At 40.2% G+C, this 13566-nt stretch overlaps 1 protein-coding gene across 3 annotated transcripts in view; it reads left to right on the forward strand.

The window, feature by feature from the left end:
• LOC101944597 (hyalin-like) overlaps positions 1–10234 on the forward strand; it is a 296774-nt gene extending 286540 nt beyond the window's left edge. For 2 of the 3 annotated variants that reach the window (XM_042860643.2, XM_065561987.1), the window contains 5 exons: positions 783–1028; positions 3034–3252; positions 6659–6925; positions 8037–8273; positions 9866–10234. In XM_042860643.2, the coding sequence (XP_042716577.2) occupies positions 783–1028; positions 3034–3252; positions 6659–6925; positions 8037–8273; positions 9866–10077 (1181 nt within the window). In that variant the 3' untranslated portion in view covers positions 10078–10234. The remainder of the gene's footprint in view (positions 1–782; positions 1029–3033; positions 3253–6658; positions 6926–8036; positions 8274–9865) is intronic. The other variant, XM_065561988.1, reaches the window with a different exon arrangement.
• The last annotated feature ends 3332 nt before the right edge of the window (positions 10235–13566 follow it).

Below are 13566 nucleotides of genomic sequence, written 5' to 3' on the forward strand. Positions count from 1 at the left end.
AGCCTACATAATATCCTGTCTGGGTCAAGTCATTGCTCTCCCACACAGGAAAACTAGATTCGCAGCTAATCAAATAATGGGGAACTAATTCTGCAAAAAAAATGCAATTTGTTTCCATTTTGTAGGATTCAAATCAGAGTTTTCTTTCTTTCTTTCTTTGAATTTTGATTTTAATAATTTTGAATTTGCATATTTTTTCCCTTCTCCGCCGCCCCATTTTTTGGCTATTGAATGCTATAAAAAATGATGCCCCAGGATTCTTCCACTGTTACATTTTTTTTCTTTTTTCTTTTGCTACATTGAACCCTTTTCCAACTTTGGAAAAATTACAAAATGACAAAAGAAAAATGAAAAAGTAAAGTAAAAGCAAACATATCCCAGACATAATTCATTCTGCTGCACACAGTGGAACAAACAAGAAAACTGAATATCTGACATTTTAAATTTCTTAATTTTAATATTTTCAGTTTCATTTCCAGTATAACTTGAAAAAAAAAAAAGGAGACGACTCCTTGAAGGTGCTTGGTTTTGAAAAATGGAAAAGTTTGATTAAAAAAAAAAAAGGTTTGAACATACAATTTCAGAGAGTTCTAGAAATAACCAACTCTGAGCATCTCAGGTGTCCTAATGACTTTGAAATGGTATCATTCAGTAAAGAACTTAACGGTTAAAAAAAAAATTGCAAGCATGTGTGGCATCTTTGTGGGCAGTTTACTTACTGTGTTTCTACTACAGTGATATGAATGGACTTGATACTTTAATATTTTTTATATTACTCTTAGAGCCAGATCTTTCGTGCACTGCCCAACCTCCCACTGATGGGTCTTTGGCTTGTGGAATGTTATCTTATCCTGGCAGTGGAATGAACAAATGGCAGTTTTGTGTACCATTCTGCATGAAGAGCACTGGTTTCCATCGGAGAGCATGGTCAGTGTTTTTCTGCCAGTCTTCTCAGTCTGGGACAAGTTGGTTTCATTTGGATGAAGCCTGGCAAATGACAAAGGCTCACATGCCAGAGACTTGCACAGGTGAGCAGGCTTGAAAATTTCAGTGGATTAGCTTTCTTAAAGACTCTTGCTGACTGAAAGTTTATTGATTTACACGTTCAGCTGCTATTAGAGTTTAAGTCATGTTTGTATAAGACAACAGGAAGATATGGATTCCAATTATGATATGAATTGAGAAAAGAATGTTTTGTTTCTCCATCTTCAACTAGAGTGTGTTGGTTCTCAGGGCAACATTCTGATGTTACAGAGGAGTGCAGTGGAGTAACAGTGGTATAAGTCTAGACTAACTAAGAGCAGAAGTTGACCTGAGAATTTATCCACTTTGCTTCTCCTGCAAAGTCTGATCATTATTAAGTGTGTGTGTCTGCATATTGGATTTTCTTTCTTTTTTGACAGCCTTCCTAAGAGGCTTGAAAATAAACTCTCTCACTACACATTTTGCCTGTTTCCTTTTAGCAAATCTTTACTTCTCCTTCCCTCCCCATGTTTCTAATAACACAAGCCATTATGGTTTAGTATTGCTTATTACCATGATTATTCACTAGCATCATGTATAGTTTCAGGAGTTGAACAGTCAAAAATAGTGTGTGTAGGTCCTACAAAATATAGTTATTTTTGTTGGTTATGGAGAACAGGTATTCTAGAATTTGAAGGCAATTTCTCAGCATATTAATATTTTTAAGGTAGGACAACTGTCTGGCTAATACTAAATTATTGAATAAAGATCCTTTAACTCTTGACTTAGAGGTCTTCCAAAATACTTCCTGAGACTTGCAAGCCTAATGCTATTCTCTCACCTCCCAATCACTACAGAAGGAAGAAGTACCCCAGTGCTTGTCTATGCTTGGAAATTTACCAAAATAGCCATTCTGGAATAATTATTTAAAATTTTAATTTATAATTCCTAAATGGATTAAGTTAAATCAGGAAAGGGCAGTTTTATTCCAGAATAAGAGTGTTCACTTGTGGAGTTGTACTGAAATAGCTATTTTGGTAAATTTCCCAGTGTCGACAAGCCCTTACTGATAAGTACTCTACTATCCATTTTTATTGGATACTTTTCAAATAGAAATTGAAAGAGAAACATAATTTCTTAACCAGATCCAAGAAGGACTCCAAGGAGGCACGAGAACCACATATTTAAGGAAACAGGGCCAGATGGAATAGCACCATAGAGTGCTGACTGCATTAGCTTCTGCAAAGGATGCAGCTCAGTCCCATACCGTCTCTGCTCTAACTGGAAAAATTTCAGGAAATAAACTTTCCAAGGGTGGTGTCATAACTACTTAACCTGGGTTCTCCAGCGGACCTGCCTGAGGCACAATGCATTCTGGAACTCTTGCTTGACTGGTGCAGCTCCCAGGAGAGGCTTTCGTGGCTTTGGGGATCAAACTGAAGTATCTCGTTGGGGATTGGCGACATCACAGGCAGTTAATCTAATCTGCAGATGGATTAATTTTGAATATCAAAACATAGTTTTATCAATTGAATGGGGCGTATAGATGGAGACAGGATCTAACAGAGGTATCCCCAGTCATCTGTCTATGGTAAGCAATTGCAGATGACACAGAAAGCATGGCCAGTTCCTTTCTGAAAGCTCTAACCAAAGTGTGTAGCAAGATCTTTTTTTGCATAGAGCAAACACTGAAAGTTTGTGATGTGTTACAGAAGTGGCAGTGTGTCACTCAGGTTGTAAATTTGTTACTGTCAGGTTGTATGTGATAAACTGAAAACATGACAAATAGCTAATTTTTTATTTGAGCTAGAGTCTTACACATGAAACCAAAATGACATTTTTACCCCTCATTCAAGTATTGAGCTGTATATTTATGCTTTTGATATATCCCTCATGCTGCTTTGTGTTGTGGCCTTGTGTTCAAGAGAAAAATTGGTAATGTGATACATTTGTGCTTGCCAGGACTCTAACTCTCTATTATATGAAAACTGTTTAGCACTTTTGTGCATCTTGGCACCATTTTGGGCATATCCTTATTAACTAACCTCATGTTATATGAACTATTAACAGTCAGGCGTCGAACAGGGTCCAGAAAAGGAGATTCACTACAGTACTATGAGGGTGACTGCAATGAACAGGCCGTGAAAAAACACATCCTAGCAACTGTGGAACACATTGTAGCCAAAGATCCCTCTGTTGTTTCTCAGTGCACCAGGCACCCAAACACCTGTGGCAATTTCAGAATTTCAGATCTTTCTGTTCACTGTGGGCCTGGAAACAACCAAAGAGGTAACAAATTGTCTTTTCAGAACATTGTTAATGTCACTGTGATGGGGTGGACAGTATTTTTTCTCCTACATGTTTTTTAATATGCTCCATAGTGTCTTCTCTCCCTCTGTGATAATTCATATTATGAAGTCATTTGCAATCAGCCGCAGCATAACATAATCTTAAAGGCATACATATTTCATGCTCTAATTTATCAGTAATGTGCACCATTAGCTCCCATCATTCTTGATGGGAGCTGGACATGCTTTTCTAGTTGCTTTGAACTACATCTCCTTAAGTCATCAAAATCATATATTTTAAAATATAACAGATGTATTGTAATGTACAACACACAGTACAGCTATAACAGATGTATTGTAATGTACTCAACATGGGCTTTCAGAAAGTACTTCAGGTAAGCATGAGTTTACAGAAGTATGTAATGTGTCAAACAAAGTCCAATGCATCTCACAGAAGCTATGTGGAAATTATGAAGGATAGACAGCTGTAAGATCAGCTTGTCAACTTTTACTTGAATCCAAAATGTATTAGCTGAAATATATGATTCTACAGAGGTCCTCAGGAGTGGGATGAATGAAAATGAGTACAGAATAAAGGTAGTCAAAGGGATCTGCCATACAAGTACTTCTGTAGGTGACGTTCATTTGGGAACATGATGGCAAGGAGCCTTTTCTCTCGTTTCGTGGGTTGGGTAGAAGCAAGGTGGACAAACATCAAAAAGTTCTTTGTTTCATTGTAATTCAACCTCTTTGCTCTGGACTTTTGCTGTTAATTTTTGGTGCTGTTCATTTTAGTTGCAGTTCAGAGTGAAACGCTGATAGGATAGACCCTCTCATGACGTTTTATTATTTGCTACTTGCAGCTGAAGCCAAAAACTAGGCTCTGACCAGGGTCCTGGGGGTAGGGGCCACACTGAGATTGTTCAATCAGGACAAACTGCAAAGAATGGGGCAGACGATCCCCCAAACTGGAGGTTATTTCTAAGAATTAGATTCAGCAAGCCAGCAACAAAACAGCTTCTACAATACCTTACTGGTTACCCAGAAGCCAAAAGCACAGTTCCCTTAAAACAACACAGCCTTGGGCTCCTACCCAGACAGCCAAGTCAAATATGAGGAGGATTACTGAAAATCTTGTTCATCATATAAAAAGTTCTACCTATCCCAAAGGATCAGACACATTACCCATGAGGTCACTGATTATTTCAGATGTTACCCAAATACACGCTTACAGCCAATTCTTATTAACTAAACTAAAATGTATTAAAAAAGAAAAGACAGTATTTGTTAAAAGGTCATTATACATACAGATATGAATAAAGTCCTTAGGTCAGTTTCATTGTAGAGATGGTGAGCTTCAGAGTTGCAAAAGGTTCTTTCAGAATCAGTTCCGTAGATCACAGTCCAATGTCCAATATCAGGGTGACCCAGGCTGGATCTGGGGATCTCAGTCTTGTGACTCAAACTTCCCCTGATGAAGCTTAAACAGATCTGACATGCAGGATCAAGGCCCAAGAGTTCTTTTTATAAATCCCTGGCAGGCTATTGTCAGCCTCTTGACAGCAGGTGATCCTTGGGTGAAGAATAGTGGCTTTGAAGTAACCTCCTATTTCCTAAGCATCACCGGTAATTAGCTATAGGGATTAGCATAAGGCAACTGCCCATCTCCCACCATTTACAGGTAGTATACTACATACTTCAAAGAGAAATGAAGACAATGTTATTACTACACTCACAGTTCATCTAAATGTTAGCATCTCCTTTTGATCTCTGAATTGACAGAATACAGCGACATACAGGAACCGTTTGGTTACATTGTCAACCTCTAACAATATATATGTAAACACACAAAAAACCACAACTATTATCTACTAATATGTCTCTGAAGGTTGAATCTGGGTCAATTAGCCTGCTAGTTGTGTAATTGTTTCTGTGTTACCCTGTGTCACATAGGCCTAGCAAATTTATTTAACAATATATATATATATATATTGGACCTTTAAAAAAGATCACATTTAGTTCACCTTCAAATCTGGGGAAAAGTTTTGGGGCTACTGTTTTTGGCTCTCTCTGCTTTTAAATGTTCAATTCTTTCAAGATTACTGAATTTGCTTCTTTATACTGCCATACAGTATCCTGTCTTTTTGCTATGCTTAATGTCTGTGCCAAAAATCTGGTTTTTTTTTGTATTTGTATTCTTTTGTTGCTATGTTTCCATTTTTGCTTTAAATGATTTTTTTTTATTTCCCTGTAAGATTCCTGATTCAACTTTGTACTTCATTAAAGATTTCACATATTTCAAATAGAACCCATTTTAATTAGCTTTTTAATTACAGCTGCAGCAAGCTGTTTACTAGAGATTCTTAGTCTAGTGAACAAGCCCCTGTGGAGCTATTTAGCCTTGGAGAAAAGTGAAAAAGAGCCATTTTTAAATCAGAATGGAAATATTTTGCACACATCACACAATCGTACGGGAATTTTCTGAAATTCCAGTTTAAAGGATCCCCATTATAAAAGAACTGTGCCCCAGAACATGGGGATACAGATTCTGTGGGAAGGCCAAGAGCAGTGTGGTGACTTGGCTAAATTCCAGTTGAGTAAGTGTATTCTATTCAACCCAAATTCTCCTGTAGTTGCAATTGGCTGAGACAATTTTCACATTCACATTCTGATTGGGCAGCAATTTACACCACGTTGCACTCCCTTTGCACAGGTACATGTTACATAAGGTGCCAAAGGCAGTGCAGAACCAGGCCCTTTCCTGAGTCTGTGCTACACAATGGGGCATAGATGTCACTTTTCAAAGGTGGGTGAGGCATTTGTGTCCTAAAAGTATCCTGATATAAGTCTAACTTCTTTTATTTGTTAAGCTTTAAGAGCCATACTTTCAAAGATATTAAAGTGCTGATCTGCAGGCCCCTAAATACCTTTGAACATCAAGCCCTAAGTCCTGGTGAAATTCTCCTCTCAGTTACACCCAGTGTGAAGCCCAATGACTTAAGTAAAGTTTAACTGGTGTAACTGAGAGACGAATTTAGCCCATTGTAAGTAAAATCAACACTGTTTGTTGAGAACTAATTATGGGCCCAGTCCTGGCACTACTGCTAAGCCTTGGCAAATCTCCCATTGACTTCCCTGGGATCCAGATCTGGTCCAAATGTCTTAAATACTATACAATGGCACATATGCATTTGCATAAAGCGTATTGCAGTTCTGTTCACTTAAGAAACATGCAGTTAAATAACCTTAGATCTGAGCAGCAGGGTTGTCTCATTGCATCTGATTGTGAAACATAGACTATCAATATTACTTTCTTATGCTTCTTAGCATTTGGAATAGCCAAAGTCTGATATCTATTATTATGTATATTGTTCTTTCTATTATTATGTATATTGTTCTTTCCTCAGATACTGAACCACCTGTAGTGATCTCCTGTCCTCAGAACATTGAGATAGAAACCAAAAAAGGAAACCTCTACTGGAATGACTTGCCTGAATTCTCTTGGAAGGAGCCTGTGTTTGAAGACAACTCCAGGGGTCCACTGACAATCACAAAAGGAGGGTCCAATGTTAATAATGGAGACAAACTGGCATATGGCCAATATTCAGTGGAATATATAGCAACAGATCTTTCAGGAAACCAAGCCAAATGTTCCTTTGAGATCTCTGTGAAATGTATGTGTTTGGCTTATACTCAAGGTCACTGTTGGAATATAATGAAGTATTAATGCTAATTGTCCTGTGGCATTTGTTGTTTGATGATTAATACCATGTGGGGGTAGGATATAAACTCTCACATTTTGTCTACATCTACAGGCCATTTATATGCAAGGGTGAAAACATGTATCCCCAAATGTCCCCTCTTCCCCCCCCAGCTCTTACAGCTTTGCTCTCTGTCCTCATATAGCACAGTATCTTTTCACTGAAGCCTATGTGTCAGCTCTGTGTAAAGAATTGCTTCCTTCAATGGCTCCAGGTACAGATCCTAACACAAGTTATAGGATTCAAACAAACCTGTTACAATGAAATATGAGCCTGAGATGCAAAGTTTGACTCCAGATTGGAAGTTGGGGCAGAGACAAGGCTTGAGGGGAAAGATCTGATATTCTGATTCAGGCTCCTCTCTGTTAAAAGAAATCATCTCCTGTAACCAGCATGTTTTCAGAAGTGGTCACTCACTCACTTTTTGTGCCACAGTTGTGTGGGGTATCCCACTTGAGACACCTGGTGCCTGATTTTCAGGGCTACTAAGAACCCACTTTCCACAGGGCACCCCAGGAGTGAGTCACACCAATTCACTGAACGCTTCTGAAAATTGTAGCTGTGTTCCTCCTGATGATTCCCTGTTCTGTTCATTCCCTCTGGGGCACCTGGCATTGGCCACTGTTGGAAGACAGGATACTGGGCTAAATGGACCTTTGGTCTGACCCAGTAGGGCCGTTCTTATGTTCTTATGTCCCAAATACTATCTCCAGCTATAATGCTATAATAAATTGCTGAAGACTATCTGAGTCTTACGCCCATCCAAGGGTTCAATCCCAAACTTTTCCTATGTTACACAAATAGGCACATAAGAATCAGTTTCCCTTTACATGCAGTAGGAGGCTATTCACATCATCCTGAAGATTTACTCAACAGTGACATTATTATCATGTATATGAATTTATAGTAATATTTTAAGAATTTCTGTCTAAGATTTTGCGTAATTTGCTTTTTACTAAATGTAAGCAGTATCACTCATTATTAACTCAGTTTTTATTGTTGTCTTTTTTATGTATACACAAAGCAATTGCATGCACAATGGAATTGCCGGAGCATGGAGCTATAGTCTGTGGCTATCCTTCGATGGACGGCATGGACCTCATGACCATTGACTGTATTGTACTATGTCAAAGCAAATACCAGTTTAGCAGGGATCCATATCCAATATATGCATGCTCAGAGGAGGGACTTTGGTGGACCTTCACAAGCACATTCACGCCTATTGGCCCAAATTTGCCAAGTTTAAACCATAAGTGCCAAGGTAAGAAAGTTTAAATGAATGAAAAACTTTGTACCTAATTAAAAATTCTTATTTGCATGTTATATTTTCACCACTTTGATGAGCCTGATGGCATGTAAATTATATTTCAAGGATTCATTAAAAGTAATTTTCCTTTTTTCTATAAACAACACTTGTCAGATTTCTCAAATCAGCACTGAATTAAACTGAGGTGGGTTGAGTTCAGCTGCTTGATTTACTTTATTACAGATTTAAAATCTGCTGAGGGAGTATAGATATTTCACATTAATTATGTTGATGAAGATCTGTGTTCTGATTACCAACCCTGAGTCTTTATACAGAAAATGGAGACATATCAATGAGATACCATACCACTCTCTAACCAGTGAGGGATTACAGGAATAAAGCACCATTGCTTTATTAACTGATGACTTTTCACAAGAACAAAACCTAAATTTATGGGCTTTGCACAGGGATCTTTCTAGGGCTTGCATATTGGGCACAAGCAAACAATAAGCCTTTTAATGTGGCTAAATGTAAATGTATAAATTTATAAACAAAGAATGTAGGCCATACATACGGGATGGGGGACTGTTCATGGAAACATGACTCTTAAAAAGATTTGGGAGTCGTGGTGGATAATCACCTGAACGTGAGCTCTCAGTGCAATGGTGTGGCCAAAAGGGTGAACGCGTAATGCTTGGATGCACGAACACAGGAATCTCGAGTAGGAGTAGAGTAGTAGTAGCGGTCCCTTGTATCCTTGGAATATATGAATCGATATACATTTTTAGGGTCTTTTGGGGGCAGAGTTGTGTCTATCTTTGTGTTTGGAGAATGCCTCACTCATTCTGAATGCTATCACAGTATAAATAATTATAAGAACCCACTAGCCATCCATGTGGCTCATCTTTAGTTGCTTCTACAGTCCCAGGGTTACTGTAGTAACTATAGTCCATGCACTATCTTCATAGTGGCTTCTAGGAGGTGGCTGCGTGAAGACTGTGGATGCATTGGTCATGACCATGCCCACTCCCCAGTTCTCTCCTGACTCATATTAGGCCAAGAGTGAGTGAACATGAAGCATTGTTCCAGCCAAGTCTGGAACAATTATCCAGCTACAGCTACAATTATCACCACTCTGTGATATACATTTTTTTTTCAGTCTCTATCTTCAGCCTGCCATGCTCAAAATGCAGAAAATTGTTGGCATAATTTTGATTGCATTCTTTCCTATTCATTTTATTTATTTTGGCCCTGATCCTGCAATAACTTATACATGTGCTTAATGATGAGCATGAGAGTAATCCCAGTGGGTCAATTCATATACTTCAGATTAAAAACACATTTGTAAATCTTTGCAGGGTCCTTTTCCTAGGGGTTCATTAAAAACCCACTAAAAGCAATGTGAGCCTTAGTTCTTACCTTTAACCTTACCAATTAATTCTTTTATGATATTTGTTGTATTAAAAGTTCCAGATATGTAAACATTAAAATCAAAACTATCCTCATAGCATTTGATACATGTAAGTTGAAAAGTAGGATGCTCTGCATCACTGAGGTGACTGGCTAGGTCAAAATTAATCCTGTGTTTTCTTTGCCTGTATCTTTAGAACCAGATATCCATAAAAAGCCAAAAGTTGTTGATCAGAATTTTTACTTTGATGGTGACTGCCATGACAGAGCAGTGCAAGTCATGCTGATAGGACACTTGGAATATTTTCAGAGGAAAACTTCAGCATATCAGTACTGTGAATTAAACAGAGAGTTCTGCAGAAAGTGGAATGGTTACCGCAATGTAACGGTGTTCTGTGGAAGCACGTGAGATGGAATGACTGTATTGTTTGTTATGGGTTTTTTTTAGAATGTATTTGCATGCGTGTGTGAGAACTACATATTATCCAAGTATTCAAACTGTTCCTTGAAAGCAGTTTGTGCTGTAACCTTATTTCCTCTTATAAAATAAAATTAGGGTAAAAATATAATCACTATCGTTTTCTTTCTTCTTGAGCTTCCCTATTGTTGCTACTACTTGGGAAATTTGGCATTGTAAGTTACATACATGGACTGATAGGCGACAGGATACTAGTGTGTTACATTTGGGGTTTTTGGGTGGTTTCCACTTTTTTGTTTTTTAATTATAATGTAAAACTGGTGAAGGCAATTTTGAAACCATATGTAGGAGTGTCATTATGGGGATATTTGTTAACACAAAGTCACACTAAGTTGTTTCAGAGTAGAGTGGCTGCTATTAAAAAGTCAGGATTTGTCAATAATTATGCTCCTCAGAGCTATGTAAGATTATCACAGTCTTTTTCCTCCTAGGTTTAGAATAGGAAGTATCTACTAGAACTTTGTAATAAGGGCACACAAATATTGATTAGCAATAGAACTGGTTGAAAAGTAGAAACAATTTTCCATGAAAAATATAGAGGGATTTTTTTCTCCCCTATTCATCATTCAAATTTATGACCAGCTCTGCTTGTTAATGGCCTCTATTGTATATTGTGAATTGGACTGTAAAATTATTTTACAGATAACAAGATCCCATCCAGAATTAAAATCTATCAATATTTATTTGTTGTCTTGGATTCAGCATTGGTAATATCACTACCTAGCAACTGATATCTGTAGTTGCCTGAATTAGATAAACACATTGGGCCCGAGCCTTCACTGGCATAGCTTGCTCTCCCTATTAACTGAAATGGAGTTGTGTCATTTGTACCAGCTGATGATTTGGGCCAGGGAGTATAGCTATTTTTGCAGAAAAAGCTAGAAGACAAATGTAGTTTATTCATTAAGGCTCTGGAATGGAAGTCAGGAGAAAGTTCCTTGTTTGGCCATTAGCTTGCTGTGAAATGTTGGGTAAGTCACTTAAGTTGTCTATACCAGAAGTTCTCAACTGAGGGTCTGCTGCTCCCTGGGGGACTGTGAGCCCTTTGTGTGTGTGTCGGGGGGGAGGGGGGGGCAGAGCCCCGCAGCTGAAACCCAGTGCCCTGAGCCCCAGCAACCCCCCTGTAGGTCTGAATCTGGGAGTGGCGTAGGGCTGAAGCTGAGAGCCCCAGTGTTCCTCCCGTCCGTAACAAAGCTGTGCAGGACTAAAGCCTTGATCCCCGGCGTTCCCTGCAGGCAGAAGCCCTGAGTCCATGGGAAGAGTTGGGGGGGCATAAGGGCGTTGCCCCCCAAACTGCAGTGCCTTACCCAGAGTGGAGCAGTCTGGGAACAGCTCCAGCACCCCCACACTGCCTCCTTTCCCCCATCCCACCTCAGGCCCAGCCCTCTGGTCAGGTTGTAGGTGGGAAGCCAGAGCCAGGCAGTGTGGGGCAGCTGTTCCTCTGGCAGGTGGGGCCATGAAGTGGGCAGCTGTGGCATTCCTCCCTCTGCTGCTGGTGCTCAGATATGGGAGCTCCTCAGCTCCCAGCCCTCTTTGTCTGCTCACACCTGGGTAGAGGGATCTGCCTCTGGGGTCAGCAGCGCCCTCAGGGAGCACCACCGCAGCGGGAGCTCTCCTGGCACACAGTGCCTAACTATTGTTTTCCCTGAGCTACGCCCTGCCCCCACACAGCCCCTAGCTACCCCCTCCCTGCACCATGAGCTACCCTCTGCCCACACACAGCCCCTAGTTACCCCCTCCCTGCACCATGAGCTACCCCCCTGCCCACACACAGCCCCTAGTACCCCTCTCCCTGCACCACCCCTTTGGCTGCACACAGCCCCTAGCTACCCCCTGCCTGCACCCAGAGCGGTTTTCAAACTTTTTGAGCTGAGTCCCCGATTTTAGTTATATTTTTTGGTTGCACACCCCCCCTCCCCCAACCCAGCCGAGTGGCCTGCTGAGGTGAGTCAGGGGGTGGAGGTGCAGAGCTGGCCCAAGCCCTGCTGTCCCTTGCCCCCTCCCCCCCAAAATAGAAGTCAAACTGCCTAAGCCTCCCCCTACCCCTGCTGGGCCCTGGAGTTTTTCTAGCATGTTGAGAGGGGCCTCAGCAAGAAAAAACCCCCCAGTCTATACCTCAGTATCCCCTAGTTTACACTGGCATACTAATGCTTACCATTGTTGCTAAAGAATTTGGAGAGCTACATCTGAAAAATGCAGCATAACTGCTCAGGATTGATATTATATTGTTACATTAAGGCAGAGGAAAAAATATAAAGATAGTTAAACTAGTTCTTAATGGAATAAACAGCAGGAATACTGGGACCAAGACATCGTTATGATTCTTGATTCATTAAAACAAAGCCTACCTAAATTCAGCGTTCTTTATTCGTAATGTTTAGATGTCAATGAAAATAAGGGTCCCAATGCTTTAGTTTTGTGAGTTAAACAGTTTATTATGGGAAACATAAACTGAACACTCTTTTTGGTCATACCAGTTTAGGTTTCTGTTGGTAAATTGCGCTCATCTTCGAAATTAACATGAGAGAGTGTCCCAGTCTTTCTAATGATAAATGCCGCACATCCTGATGAATTGAGTAGGGGCTCAAAAACTTGAGCACAAGTAACTATGCTTCCACTTTCTTATGGTATCTGATACAAAGCTTTTGTAGTAGAGAACTGGAACAAAAGAAAAGTTGACACAAGCCAACAAAAGCAAGGCACTTCATGATTATGGCAGGAATTTTAACCTCAGCTCCACCTGCTGTGCAGCAAATAGTGAATGCCAAATCACCTACTATTTGGACTTAGCCCTAAGAGGTAGCAGGTCCGATTACAGTGAGCATGTCAGCTTCAACGGTGAACTGCCTGGCTTGTTGATTTTTTTGGTCTCTGTTGTCAGTTCAGTATTTCATGAGGTTTTTGGTCTTAACTTTCTAGGAACTGAATGGTGTGAGTATCACCTGTCATGAGAGTGAAAATACTTGCAGTATAAATAGCAGTATCACATAGGACCCTTTGTAAACTAACTTCTGGGATAAAGAAATACACATTTAGAGCTAAGTACTGCATTGCAAGATTACACACCCTTCAATGGATGTCTCAAGACAGTTAGAAAGACCAACATTATTTAATTTTTGCAGAAGATAAATTCCTCCAGATGGGTATGAACTCCCATGAGCTATTTAATCAGATGCTGCTTACAGGACAAATCCTCCAAGGTGCTGATACCTCTTGAGGTATTGTGCACCTTCAGTTCATCTGGAAACGAAATATTTGGATTCTAGGTGTGGTTTATGCAGGAGCGGCGCCAAGGTTTTTGGCACCCTAGGCGGGGGTCCTTCCGCGCTCCCGGTTGCCGTCGTCAATTCTGCGGCGGGGGGGTCCTTCCATGCTCCCGGTCTTCGGGGCACTTCGGTGGTGGGTCCCGGAGTGAGTGAA

The sequence above is a fragment of the Chrysemys picta genome, chromosome 11 (genome assembly GCF_011386835.1).
Source record: "Chrysemys picta bellii isolate R12L10 chromosome 11, ASM1138683v2, whole genome shotgun sequence".
In the NCBI taxonomy this organism is placed as follows: Eukaryota; Metazoa; Chordata; order Testudines; family Emydidae; genus Chrysemys; species Chrysemys picta.